At 39.8% G+C, this 14,753-nt stretch overlaps 2 protein-coding genes across 3 annotated transcripts in view; one reads left to right on the top strand and one right to left on the bottom strand.

The window, feature by feature from the left end:
* Positions 1–14,753, bottom strand: part of RELL2 (RELT like 2) — a 347,299-nt gene that overhangs the window by 59,884 nt on the left and 272,662 nt on the right. The gene's annotated exons all lie outside the window — the stretch shown is intronic.
* DIAPH1 (diaphanous related formin 1) overlaps positions 1–14,753 on the top strand; it is a 105,883-nt gene that overhangs the window by 36,909 nt on the left and 54,221 nt on the right. For both annotated transcript variants that reach the window (XM_050794955.1, XM_050794954.1), the window contains 12 exons: positions 642–705; positions 2,144–2,283; positions 3,820–3,928; positions 4,390–4,500; positions 4,670–4,788; positions 5,425–5,541; positions 6,136–6,251; positions 6,716–6,780; positions 7,869–8,048; positions 8,819–9,481; positions 10,635–10,749; positions 11,237–11,245. In XM_050794955.1, coding sequence (XP_050650912.1) covers positions 642–705; positions 2,144–2,283; positions 3,820–3,928; positions 4,390–4,500; positions 4,670–4,788; positions 5,425–5,541; positions 6,136–6,251; positions 6,716–6,780; positions 7,869–8,048; positions 8,819–9,481; positions 10,635–10,749; positions 11,237–11,245 — 1,808 coding nt within the window. The remainder of the gene's footprint in view (positions 1–641; positions 706–2,143; positions 2,284–3,819; positions 3,929–4,389; positions 4,501–4,669; positions 4,789–5,424; positions 5,542–6,135; positions 6,252–6,715; positions 6,781–7,868; positions 8,049–8,818; positions 9,482–10,634; positions 10,750–11,236; positions 11,246–14,753) is intronic.

Below are 14,753 nucleotides of genomic sequence, written 5' to 3' on the forward strand. Positions count from 1 at the left end.
AACTTAAATTTCATGTTGGATAACTCTAATATATACCATATAATACTATTAGTCTCCCAGCACTGGTTCTTTTTCAATCTGGAAATAAAATCTGATTTAGTGCTGCCCTGTAATCTGGTCTGGGTAATATCTATTTGGAAGTCTTATAGTATACTTGGAACTAGTATTGTGGCATTCTTCAAGATTGGAATAATTTTAGGTATACCTTGGACTCTCTTAGGCTACCTTGAAGCCAGCCTGAAGCAGAGTACTTCTGGAATCTTTCTGAAACAAAATAATACATGGCCAAGACCTGCATATATCTTCTCAGACTTGAAACCTCTAGTAGTGAGGCAAGCAGCAATAGATGGGATGTTATCCTGATAGAATTTAGCACTCAGGAGCCTAGGGAGAGTTAAAAGGAAGGTTTTAATTTAATACTTAATTCTTGGATTACAAGAGGATCAGCCAGATTTTTTGACGGTGAAGATCCCTTTTCAGTTATCTATTTTCTTCAGTGTTTCTGGGCAAAGTGCTATTTCCTAAAATTTTACTCATCTACTAGATGGGGCTATTATTCCTAAGAATCTTGTTTGCAAGATTTAAAATGGGAAAGGAGTAGAGAATAAAGGGACCTCACTAATTATGTCTTCTATGTACAGGAGTTACGATAGCCGGAACAAGCATGAGATTATTCGCTGCTTGAAAGCTTTTATGAACAACAAGGTGAGATTTTTCCCATTCTCATTCCAAACCCCATCTGGACGCCTGTTCTTTCTCTTCTGTTGGCAAACCCGAAAGAGAAACTAGGAATATGAGGTTCAGAACTTCTGGCTTTCTCTTTTAGTATCATAACTGTTTTTCATTGCCACGTATACATGCTTCTATGGATATTTTTTTCTCAGTTCTAACTTCTGTTTCAGAGGACAGGCTCAATGTCGTTTCTCTTTCTTTACTTTCTTTTTTTTTGTTTTTTGAGATGGAGTCTTGCTCTGTCACCCAGGCTGGAGTGCTGTGGCTCAATCTCAGCTCACTGCAAGCTCCAGCTCCCGGGTTCATGCCATTGTCCTGCGTCAGCCTCCCAAGTAACTGGGACTGCAGGCACCCGCCACCATGCCCGGCTATTTTTTTATTTTTTATTTTTAGTAGAGACGGGGTTTCACCGTGTTAGCCAGGATGGTCTCGATATCCTGACCTTGTGATCCATCTGCCTTGGCCTCCCAAAGTGCTGGGATTAGTTGGGATTACAGGCGTGAGCCATGGTGCCCAGTCTCTCTTTCTTTACTTTCTTTTGCTAATTCTTGAATTTCCTGACCTGTAGTTACTTTTTGTGCAATATTTGCTTTATTTCCTGTTTCTTTTTTCTTCTAGACTGGTGCTCCATTTTTATCTTCTTTTTGTCTGTTTAGTAATTCAACCCAGGGAGCCCACAATCATGTGCCTCTGAGGACAAATCTCTCTCGTTGTTTAATTTTGTTGTAATTAACTTATTCCATTGGATTAGGAGGAAGAGAATTAACAAGAAACATATAAACCAAAGACTTTTATTCTTGGAAGACATCTAATTCTGTCGTACCTCCTAGAAAATTAGTTTGGTATGTTCATCTCTAAGTATATTGGGAAAAGTATTCTACCCCTGTATTAGTTTTCTAGTGTACCACAAAATTAGGTGTCTTAACAGAAATTTATTATCTCACAATTCTAGAAAGGCTAGAATTTCAAAGTCCAAGGTATCAGCAGGGTTGGTTCTTTCTGAAGCTGTGTGTGATAATATGTTCCATACCCCTCCTAGTTTCTGGTAGCTTGCTGGCAATCCTTGGCACTCCTTATCTTGTAGATGCATCATCCTGATTTCTGCCTGTGTGATCACATGGTGTTCTCCCTCTGTATGTATCTGTATCCAAATTTCTTCCTTTTATAAGGACACTGGCCATATTGGATTAAGGACCCATTCTACCCCAGTATGACTTCATTGTAGCTTGACTAATTATATTTGCAATGAGTATATTTCCAGGTGAGGTTACATTTTGTTACTGGGGGTTGGGACTTCAACACTGGAATTTAAGAGGACACCATTCAACCCATAACAACCCAACCCCTAAACTTGTCCCCAGTTAGATGCTATCATCTTTCAGACTCCTTTCTTTGTTCTTGGCCCTACCAGTTTGGAATCAAGACCATGCTGGAGACAGAAGAAGGAATCCTACTGCTGGTCAGAGCCATGGATCCTGCTGTTCCCAACATGATGATTGATGCAGCTAAGCTGCTTTCTGCTCTTTGTATTCTACCACAGCCAGAGGACATGTATGTGACTAGAATCATTTTTCTTCTCCATTTTCAATTTTATCATTTTCTCTTAGTTTAGAGGACAATTGAGTTGGTTGGGTATCCCGTCGGTCATAAATACTAGGTAAGATTGTGTTTCTTCCCAGAAGTGAACACTAAGAATCTTAACATTTAAGAACAATTGTTAAGTGATGGGTGCTATCCTGAATGTTCCACTGGTTATCAGAGGTATAGCAAAATGTCTCCCATATCACCATTAATGTCTGTATTGTCTAGGATGAGGGTTTCTTTTTACTATTCTTTTTTTTTTTTTAAATTCAGAAGTGACACAATGTTATTTTTAAAATTCAAACAATATAGAAGTATATAAAGTAAAATTTAACCGCCTCATCCCTTTGCCAAATCCTGTTCTGCAGAGACAATGACTGTTAATGGCATGGAATAGTCTCATAGAAAGTTTTCTAAGCATAGACAAACATATTGCATTCCCTTGATTCTAGACATCTGCTACCACAAAAGATAGTATCTTAAGAGCTGAGGAATGACACTTATGCCTATAAAACCAACTGCATATATAGGATAGATTTTTATTATTGAAGAGGGATTTGGTTTAACGAAAGCTTAATCATTCTTTTCAACCTCTTTCTTTTTAATAATAGATGTTGGACATTTCTTCTATGTCCATACTTACAGATCTACCTTATTATCTTTAGTGGCTATTTAGTATTCCATATACATGTATGTATGGCCTATAATTTATTTAACAATTTCCCTGTTGCTGGACTTACAGATTTTTTTTTTTTCTTTCTTTTGAGACGGAGCCTCGCTCTGTTCCCCAGGCTGGAGTGCAGTGGTGCGATCTCGGCTCATTGCAAGCTCTTCCTCCCGGGTTCAAGTGATTCTCCTGCCTCAGCCTCCCAAGTAGCTGGGACTACAGGAGTCCGCCACCAGGCCTGGCTAATTTTTGTATTTTTAGTAGAGATGGGGTTTCTCCACATTGGCCAGGCTGATCTCGAACTCCTGACCTTGTGATCTGCCTGCCTCGGCCTCCCAAAGTGCTGGAATTACAGGCGTGAGTCACTGTGCCTAGCCAACTTACAGATATTTTTTAAAGCAGATTTCTGTATCTGTTCTAGGTGATCGTTTTTACAAATGATACTGCAGTGAACATCCTTGTGCATATCTTCTTTCACATTTATGCACGTATATTGGATACATTTCTAGAAGTAGACTATATGTTACATGCATGAGAAATTGATTAGTACTGTTAAATGTCCCTCCAAAAGTTGTATCAATTTATACTTCATGGAACAGGGCACTTGATTTGGTATTTATGGATAGGAGCCTAGGGATGGATTGTAGGGAATGCATTTCCCTGAAGAGATGGTCCTTAGCTTTCATCAGTTTCTGGAAACTGAGTGGTGACAATAATAATGTGAGAAATCTGGAACACTAATAATGTCCTGTTTCCTAAGTGGTCTGTGCCCCTGTGTAATCTACTAATTTGTGTTAGAGTACCTGGAAAGTTCTCTCCATTTCCTTTCTCTTGGGCAGGAATGAAAGGGTTTTGGAGGCAATGACAGAAAGAGCTGAGATGGATGAAATGGAACGTTTCCAGCCATTACTGGATGGATTAAAAAGTGGGACCACTATTGCATTGAAGGCATGTATAGCCCCTGAAACTGGGCCCGATAATAGAATTCAAGATGGACAGACAAATCCATTTGACCTTTTAATAAAATACATAGAGTGACTCCCAACTATATATTTTACATTTCAGAATCTGTTATGAAGGGAAAATGATGAACCTTCTTTCTAAGAAGGTAAAGAATGAACTGTTTTCCTCATTATGAGATGGAAAAAGGCATGATGTATATTTACAATCTAGGAAAACCGAGACCTACAATAACATACTGTCAAATCCTTGGAATCCATTTAGAGTTTTAGGCTCTCCAGTTCTGTACTCAAACCAGGTCTCATTGCTATAGTAGAAAAGTCATTTTTAGAGTTTTTGGACTGTGTCTTTCAAGTTGTATTTGGGGACCTAAGAATGCATGTAAAGAAAATGGATTCTTGATCTCCAGGAGTTAGCATTGACATAGCTGCTGAATTTTCTTTTTTTAGGTTGGATGCCTACAGCTGATCAATGCTCTCATCACACCAGCTGAGGAACTTGACTTCCGAGTTCACATCAGAAGTGAACTGATGCGCTTGGGGCTACATCAGGTGTTGCAGGTAAGATATTACACTTCATTAGAAAGGCTAGACTGGTTCCTTCCTGCTCTACAGCTCCAGTCATCCCTGGGATAATTCTGGTTTTCAATTAAAAACCAGGTTGAAAAGCTTAGGTTTCTAACCACAGAGGATACTTTTGGGTTTCCCTAACTTCTACTTTTGTTGATAGGACCTTCGAGAGATTGAAAACGAAGATATGAGAGTGCAACTAAATGTGTTTGATGAACAAGGGGAAGAGGATTCCTATGACCTGAAGGGACGGCTGGATGACATTCGCATGGAGATGGAATATCCTTTTACTGACTAGGTTCAAGACAGATGAGACATTCATTGTATTTAGTTCCCTGATCCCTGTGTGGAATGGTTTGGGAGATGATGACTCAGAACAGAGCATCGGTCTTATGTGTCTTCTCATTAAATAAGGCAGATGTATTTTTATTGCTGCTGGCTTTACTTACCTTATCATAGACCAGGGAAATCAGTAAAGGTGATCTGAGGGTTGTTGAGCATGGAAGCCATAAAAATCTGTAAGCTTCCTAGAATGTGATAGCTTAGCTTACTAAGATGTAGAACTGGCTTTTAGAGATGTTTGAACTGACAGAGGGAGTAATTTAGTTACCTGTTAATATTTTCAATAAGTGACTTTGAGGCAGTTACCTCTTAGTTTCTGTCTACTGCCTGATCTTCAAGCCAGTTACTTACTAGGAAACCTCTGTGTGTATAGTACCACCCAACTCACTGGTCCCTTGACTAAAGAACGTTTTAGAGAGCTTAAAGTTTCTGGTGATGTTTACAGGAAGAACAGCCAGTAGAATGGAAGTAGTGTCTTGCTACTTTTCCCTAGCTTTTTCAAGAGTTAAATAAGCCACCTGTCAAACATAATTTCTACATATTTGCTTTCCTTAGCCTATTCCCCTTTTCCACTGACTTTAATGAAGTCTTTCAGATTCTCTTAAACACAGTGAAGGATTCAAAGGCAGAGCCACACTTCCTTTCCATCCTGCAACACTTACTCTTGGTCCGAAATGACTATGAGGCCAGGTAAGATGGTGTGCTTATGGGAAGTTTTGAATTCGAGCCTAAGTGGAGAGAGTGAGTTCCTTAAATTCAAAGATTGTTCTATAAAGGGAGAAAGTAAAAAAGACCCAAGATGAGGGTTCATTAGTCACAGAAATAAAGGAAGTTGTCTTATTTCTTTAATCCAACTCAAAGACATCCCTATGGAAGAGGTCACAGTGTATAAGGTGAAATGCCCTTCTGTTTTTGGAGGGGAGTAGGTAAATAGGATGAAGATGATAGCAAAGAGAAGTGGCAATTTAAAATTCTTTCTAGTTTCCTAGAAGTATAGATTTAGCAATAGCACTATCCATCACAGGAAGGATCAAACCCAAATTTTTAGATGGGAAAGTGTTGGCACTAGGAGCAGATGGCAAGAAGTTTTGATTATCTGAAGTAGATGGGGTAGGGTAGCTGATGTGGAAAAAGGAGTTTTCTTAGCATGGCGGTGATACTTGTATTAACTTTACAAAAATTTTTCCAGGTCTCTTAGTTGTCAAAGCAGTTTTCTTGGTCCTGAGTACTTCTGAAAATTATATTTTGATTTTCCTTTGGTGACCCTGTTTTATTCTCTTGTAGACCTCAGTACTATAAGTTGATTGAAGAATGTATTTCCCAGATAGTTTTGCACAAGAATGGGGCTGATCCTGACTTCAAGTGCCGTCACCTCCAGATTGAGATTGAGGGATTAATTGGTAAGCATACTCTTCTATCTGTCTCTCCCAAGTATTGCTTCTTCCTTTCATTTTGCATCTTGTTTCAGTGAAAATGTCAGAGAAGATACCTTTCCAGTCCCCAGATACTTCCATTTTTGTCGTTTCTTAGGTTTAATAACCAGCATTTTTGCTAGGAATCTATAGGTCTGTAGTTTATTTTTACATAAAACACACACCAGCACCTTTTGCAGGAACTCCTGGTGGTCTCAGAGAGTCAAAAGTATCACTCATAGGCATTCTTCATGCCACCCAGCATGGTGGCCTTACCACACACTCAGATTACATGTTGAACTTAACCGAAAGTTTCATGTCTTTGTCTAGTACAGAACATTAAGAAAGATAATAAAAATGATCAAAAAGACTGTTCTTTGGAAGGGCTTAGGTATGAAATAAATAGACCAAGAGAATTAGGAGCTTTACTTACTGACTCTTCTTCTTTTCAGATCAAATGATTGATAAGACAAAGGTGGAGAAATCTGAAGCCAAAGCTGCAGAGCTGGAAAAGCAGGTGCATATGAGAGACCAAAAACATGTGTTTGAGTATATCTTTCTTTGAGCATTATTGTTTTCCTGATCTGTGAGACAGTTTTTTTTCTGTGGTATTTTGGAAGCGTTTAGCACCCAATAGTGTAGTGCCCAGGGGAAACCTTTCCAGTGTAGGTTAGTCATTGGAGAAAATGATATGGATGTCTTCATGAGGAGCTCTAGTGGCGGGCTCGCAGTTCTTGGGCTACTGGGCAGGAAAAGAAAGACAGATGATACTCATATAATAGTAATGGCACTCTCAGGTTTGCTTGGCATTTTAGGCCTCTTACGCTTAGAACAATAGGAACTAGGGTCCTTAGAACAGTAGAACTAGAGGATGTCAGAGTTATCTTTTTCTCTTCAGTTGTTAAGAACTCTTATTGTGGTTAATAGGGTTTTGATCCTAGAGAATATTGGGATTGTACTATCATGACTGTCCTATTTAAATACCTTTAAAATCTTATTATTTGTTTTTAACTATAAAAATAGGGAATCTATGGAAATGAACCGATTCCCCTCTCCTTTAACCTTGATTGTTTTATTTTCATTTTTATTTCTATTTTTTTGAGACAAAGTCTCACTCTGTCATCCAGGCTGGAGTGCAGTGGCGTGATCTCGGCTCACCGCAACCTCTATCTCCCGGGTTCAAGCTATTCTTCTGCCTCAGCCTCCCAAGTAACTGGGATTACAGGCACCCACCATCATGCCGGGCTAATTTTTGTATTTTTGGTAGAGGTGAGGTTTCACCATGTTGGGCAGGCTGGTCTCGAACTCCTGACCTCAGGTGATCCACCTGCCTCGGCCTCCCAAAGTGCTGGGATTACAGGTGTGAGCTACCGTGCACAGCCAGACCTTGATTTTAAGATCAGAATCATGGTGCTTTTTTCCCCAAGCATGGCCTGGATTTGTGAGCTCTGTAGATCAAGTATTGGCCCAGAACTGGAGATGGTAGGGGGAGGGGATTCCAGCACCCCCAGGCAAAAGAGGAGGTGGGGGGAATTATGGGTAATAATACTGTGCTGCTTACTGAGATGGAGAGCTTGCTGGGAGCCTGATTCGTTTTTTCTCTAGCTGGACTCAGAGTTAACAGCCCGACATGAGCTACAGGTGGAAATGAAAAAGCTGGAAAGTGACTTTGAGCAGAAGCTTCAAGATCTTCAGGGAGAAAAGGATGCACTGCATTCTGAAAAGCAACAAATTGCCACAGAGAAACAGGACCTGGAAGCAGAGGTGTCCCAGCTCACAGGAGAGGTAATGCCTGAGCAGGGAAGGCAGAGTGACCTGTAATCTCTGGATGCACATGACTTGGAACAGGAGTCAGTCATCTTACTCCTAGGGAGGGTTCAGCTACTAATAGGTAGTCTAGTTACATGGTGCATATTTTAAAAATAATATACTGGTTTTTGGTTTGTGTTGAGGGTAAGTAATACATAAGACAGAAAATCTGGAAAATACAGAAAAACATTAAGAGTAAAGTAAGTTGCATTACCACCCAGAAATAAAGGTAATAAGTCTTCTAATAAATTAGGAATAAAAACTAAACTGTTAAAAATTGGCTAATTTCCTGTTACTTTAGTCATCTCTGCACAGATTTATCCTTATATACTCTCTTTGCAGTAGTAAATACTTAAATGATCTTTAAATCAAGTATCTGATAACTTGATTACTTGTGTGGTTATATAATCATCTGTATAGCACATATATTAGTTATATAACTAGAACGTTTGATTTACTTGACTTTGCATTTTCGAATCAAGGGAGAGTTTAACATAAAAGTTGAAATCGTCGTCTTAATACAAAGCATACAAAGCATGTTGAACTAAGAACATGAAGACCTGAATTCTAGTTTTGGCTCTGCTGCTAAGCAGTGTGACTTTAGGTGATCATATCATTTCTCTGACTCCTCAGTTCCTCCATTTGTAACATGAGAAGTTTGGATTAAGTCATTTGTTAGGTTCCTTCCAGGCCCAGTAGTCCCTGAAGTGGGGTGAGAAGTACTCACATTGATGTTATTTCTGTAGGTTGCCAAGCTGACAAAGGAACTGGAAGATGCCAAGAAAGAAATGGCTTCCCTCTCTGCAGCGGCTATTACTGTAGCTCCTTCTGTTCCTAGTAGTGCTGCTGCTTCCCCGGCCCCTCCTTTACCTGGTGACTCTGGCACTATTATTCCGCCACCACCTGCTCCTGGGGATAGTACCACTCCTCCTCCTCCTCCTCCTCCTCCTCCTCCTCCTCCTCCTCCTCCTCCTCCTCCACCTCCTTTGATTGGGAGTGTTTGCATCTCCTCAACCCCTTCTTTACCTGGAGGTACTGCTATCCCTCCACCCCCTCCTTTGCCTGAGGGTGCTAGCATCCCTCCACCCCCTCCTTTGCCTGGGGATGTTGGCATCCCTCCACCCCCTCCTTTGCCTGGGGATGCTGGAATCCCCCCTCCACCTCCTCCCTTGCCAGGAGGAGCAGGAATGCCACCTCCTCCTCCCCCTCTTCCTGGTGGTCCTGGAATCCCTCCACCTCCTCCATTTCCTGGAGGCCCTGGCATTCCTCCACCTCCACCTGGAATGGGTATGCCTCCACCTCCCCCATTTGGATTTGGAGCTTCTACAGCCCCAGTTCTGCCATTTGGATTAACCCCCAAAAAGCTTTATAAGCCAGAGGTGCAGCTCCGGAGGCCAAACTGGTCCAAGGTAAGAGTTTCTGTCTATTTCTTCACCAGTCAATCTTGAGAAACAGTTTCAGTTTTCTACTTTGTATTTTGTGCATGGATGGGCTGCGCCTTCCTTAGGGCTTACATCTTTCTGTCTTCAAGTTTCACTCATGCTTATGTTTATTCAGCAGATATTAGGCATCTTCTTTATTCCATACATCACCATGGAGAGTTCTGTGAACCCTGTACTCTGAATTTAATCTTAACTTATACTTAATGTTTTTTGCCTTTTCTCTGAGACTTTGAATACCATGGTATAACACGGTTTGATAATAATCATTCACTAGTCCGCAAACTACTGATAATTGTGCTGATCCCAAAGTCATGGATTTATGAATCCACTCTCCTACCCCAATTCCACAGGATGTGAGTTACACAGGCCATTTTTTTTTTTTTTTTTTTTTTTTTTTTGAGATGGGAGTCTCGCTCTGTTGCCCAGGCTGGAGTGCAGTGGCACAGTGTCTGCTCACTGCAACCTCAGCCTGCCGAGTAGCTGGGATTATAGGCGTGTGCCACCATGCCCGGCTAATTTTTGTATTTTTAGTAGAGACAGGGTTTCACCATGTTGGTCAGGCTGCTCTCGAACTCCTGAACTTGTGATACGCCCACCTTGGCCTCCCAGAGTGCTGGGATTGCAGGTGTGAGCCACCACGCCTGGCCTACACAGGCCATATTTGCATGCACAGTATTGTTCCCATGATGTGTTTGAGATGCCTGTGATTCTGAGTTAGCCTTTTGCTTCTAGAAACCAAGTTAATATAAAGGACCTTAGGGATTTGCTCATAAAATGAGCAAATTTGGCACAGTTAGCCAAACTGGTGGGAAAAATATGATGATGAGCAAAACTTCTCTGAAATAAAGACTTAATGCTTATGAAGCTAGAGGATATGGAGTTAGGAGGAGGATACGTAGTATATATGAATCTAGTTCTTGAATAATCACCAATTAACAAATAAACTGGAAGTATCCTCTCCTAATCCCACTGCAGCTATTCTGTGCCTCAAGTTAATCTTATTTTAGTGAGACGTTGCTGATAATCAGCCAGCCACCTATTTTACAGCCTTATCCATTTTCTAGGATGAAAAGTACAGGGCTCAGTTTACTAATTCTTAACACCCTGCCTTTATCCACAGCTTGTGGCTGAGGACCTCTCCCAGGACTGCTTCTGGACAAAGGTGAAGGAGGACCGCTTTGAGAACAATGAACTTTTTGCCAAACTTACCCTTACCTTCTCTGCCCAGACCAAGAGTGAGTACCTTCCTCTTTCATGCAAAGGTCCAGTGTAGGGTTTAGAATATTTTTTCATTAGGTTTCCTATTCCCTTCCTTTCCCTGGGTGAGGATAGAAAGGGTACGTTGGATGGAAGACCGATGGGTTTTCCCATTCAAAAGAAAGAAAATATGTTTTTATATTAAATATTATGGAGTTACTTGGTTTGGGAAAGAGAACTGTTGTATGTAGGTATTTCGTATCAGTATAACTTGTAGGGATATGAGATTAAAGTGACAGAGCTTGATTTGGGCCCATTTTGATGATACTTTTGAACAGATTCTGTCATTGCCTTAACTTGCAATTTCCAGTTCTAAGTACATAATTAATAAGGGTTGGATAGAGTCTTAACAGTTTGGGTGGCTGAGTGACTGTCTATAGTAACAAAGAACCATATGTGATTCCCTTTCTTCCATTTCTTTCCAATATTGGATGCCTTCTCTCTCCTGGCACTTTGCTCCTGCAGCTTCCAAAGGTAAGAATACAAAAGAGCCTTTTAGTTTGGTCTCTTGAATATTAGAGAAAAAGATGAAATAGATATAAAGGAATTTCTAATTAGAAAACTGAGACCAGAGATTGAGGGTTGACTTGTCTTTGCTAGGTGTTTTTTGTTTTTTGGTTTTTTAGTTTTTTTTTCCTCCCCTGGAGTTCAAAAGGACCAGTAGCTTTGGCATTAACTATTAGGGAAGAAAGTTTGTTTCACGTTAAACTACAACATACTTAATCTCTTTAGAAGGTGAGGGACAATGTAGGTAATAATACTGTTACCTTACATTTGTGCTGTTTTACAATTTTCATAGTGCCTTAACATATATTACCCTATTTGATATGCAAAGAAGCCTTATGAGACAGGCAGGATGTGTATTATCTCCATTCGGTAGCATATATAGACTCTGAACAGTTAGGTAGCTTTCCCAAGGTTATGTGATCAGAACCAGGAGTCTTGACTTCTGGTCCATTTTTTTCTATATAAATTCTTGCTTTTGTTTTTTAGCCTTCATATGTTTCCTTTTAGTTTAGAAGAGCTGATCTACCTTGCTCTCTTCTTTCTTCACTTCCTAATTCTTGTGGTTTTGTGCTGCCTTGTGATAGTGTACTTGTAGTTACTTCTGAGAGAGATAGTATTTAAAAGATCTTGTCATGTATAATGATAATTATAACCCAATAATTTCATATTTTCATCTTCTTCCAGCAGTTTTGTTTGTTTAGAGACTTACTATGACCCTAGTGATGAAAATTAAGTGCAACTTTGGAGCATTTATTTTCCCTGCCTCCCCCTAGTCAGTTAGTACTTTTACAGGCAATTCTTATTTTTTCCTTAAGTGATCTGATGGAAGCACCTTGTTCTAATAAGGAGTCTAACAGATTTCGAGGTGCCTTGGTGGCCCCTAGTTGCATATGAGTGTGTGTGTGTATCTAGGAGTATAAGACCATAATGCTCAGATCTGTCTTGTTGCCCTATCATTCAGGTCAAAATGGCCTTTTCTTCTAAGAAAACGGTCACCTTCCGTGCCAAAGTCCAGCCTACGGGATTAATTCCACTCTCTTAATTAAAATATTGTGATGGTAACCACATATACTGTATTAGTGTATCAATAAAGACTAGTTGACAAAGTCAAAATTAAATGATTTTCTAATTTGTAAGTTCACGGAATCCCTATGTTGGCCTCTGGCATAAGTTTCTTTCTTGAGTCTGGGCTCTGCACTCTTAGTGCCATTGCAAATGAATACTGACTGGGCCTCTTTTCTCCCCCCACCCCAATCCCCATCCTTTTATTCTGTGCATTTTTATTCCTATTAATTCTAGTTGGGTTTTATACAGTTTAGTGGTCTTCCTTGGCATTATATTCTCATTGTGAATTGGGATATAGTAGTATTTTTTAAAATACCAAAGTGGCCCCCTTATTCACAAAAGGCCAATAAAAAGAAAACTTTAGTAAGAGATCTTTGTGCTTCTTATTTAGAGTTTAGATTTATGTCAGATAAGGAATTTCAAACTCTCAAAAATTGCAAGCACTCAGAAGACCCAGATCTCAGTATCACAGCAAGTATACTTTACTTCCAGTGCTTTAAACATCTCTAGTATTTATATTTCAGAAAAAGATCTTCATCCTTACTACTATTTTTTTTTTTTACTTCTGAGAGAGAGTCTCGCTCTGTCGCCCAGGCTGGAGTGCAGTGGTGTGATCGTGGCTCACTGCAGCCTTCGCCTGCCAGGTTAAGTGATTTTCCTGCCTCAGCCTCCCAAGTAGCTGGGATTACAGGCACCGACCATCATGTCCAGCCAATTCTTTTTATTTTTGTAGAGATGGGGTTTCACCATGTTGGGCAGGCTGGTCTTGAACTCCTGACCTCAGGTGATCTGCCCACCTCAGCCTCCCAAAGTGCTGGGATTACAGGCGTGAGCCACCACATCCGGCCATCCTTACTACTTTTTAAAAGTAATTCTTGAATACTGAATTGAATATTGAACCAGTTCAGTTTGAATACTGAAGCCAGTGTCAGTTACCAAGTCTGTCATTCATAGTCTTGATATTGATGATATAATTAAATGATAGATAACTACTCTATCAACCTTGTAAATATTTCATCTTCCAGATGAAGTAGTGACATAGATTAAATAACTTTTTCCAAACTATATAAAAAGTGTCAGAGCCAGAATTCAGACCCTAAAGAGTGACTCCAAAGTCCTTGCTCTAGCCTTCTACTTCTCAGAAGTGTGTATGTACTTGCCCTACGAGTCTCTGAAAGCTTAGATCCGGACAAAAGCTGCAAGAAAGGGGATATACTGCCTTCAGGAACCACTTCATTCACTCAGACACCAATGTCCTTGAATTGGCAGCGACTGAGTAGAAAACAGGGAACAATAATAGATTAGGGAAAGTAAGTGAGATACTAGATATTTAGGGTTATAAAAGAGAAAGCATATTCTGACTATATTCAACTCTAGCAGAACTAATCCAGTTGAAGAAATAAGACATGTTTATCTAGTAGAAGCACTGCTTAGATGATTTCAGTCCAGGTGGTTGCCAGTGTTGATGAAGCTATTTGGACACTAGGTTTTCATCATATTGCATTATTTCCTCTCTTGCTTGCTAAACACAACTCTGCTATTTGTTAAGCATGCCTGTATCCCCCTTATGTTCTATTGATACCTAAAACTTTCAGTATATCTACTGGCCCCTCCAAGAATGGGCATTGAAGAAAGCACCTGCCTCATTCTGCACATCTGCTTCCTGTAGTGAAAAGTCTCTTGTTACTGCTTCATTATGGTTCAAGAATATGTGTGCCTTTTTACAAGAGAAGAGCTGAGAGACAGGAACTGGTCCCAGAATTTTATACTCCAGATTCTTTTACACATTATTTCTCTTTTAAGGATTAGTGTCTTGTTTCTGAAGGCTTTGTTTCCCATAAATGAAGAATTTACTTACTCAGTTAACTTATTCCCTGCCAGGGAATATTTTGAATTTACTTTTGATAGGCAGTGCCATAAAACTTCTAGTCCTTTTTCACATTCTCACTTTCCTTATAGTGATCAGCAGGGAGTCTTTTATCATGGACTCTTTGTTGACTCTTTTTGAATTTCTTGGAAACATGTCCAGTAGTTAAACTTCTGTTTTTGTTGTTGTTGTTTCATTTTCTCCAAGCGAGCATTTTCATTGCTATAGTAGCCTTAGGCAGCTCATTATTTGTATGTACAAGATAAACTAGTTTTTCATTTTGTATTTCTTCTCTTACTCTCTTTTGTTGATTATGTGATCATTACACTACCACCTCTTGAACCATAGCATGGTGAATGATAACTCATGTCTTAAGTACAGTGACTTTTATTTTTAGGTTTATTCCTTCCTTCCAGAAACAATATTGAACAGTAGACTTGTTAAAGTAAGAGGTGTGTTATGGGAACTGTGAGCATCAGAACAGTTCTGCAAATATTTAATGGCAGTAATTTAGAAAAACTCTGGCTAAAAAGTAAGACCTTC

The sequence above is a fragment of the Macaca thibetana genome, chromosome 6, assembly GCF_024542745.1.
Source record: "Macaca thibetana thibetana isolate TM-01 chromosome 6, ASM2454274v1, whole genome shotgun sequence".
Taxonomy (NCBI): Eukaryota; Metazoa; Chordata; class Mammalia; order Primates; family Cercopithecidae; genus Macaca; species Macaca thibetana.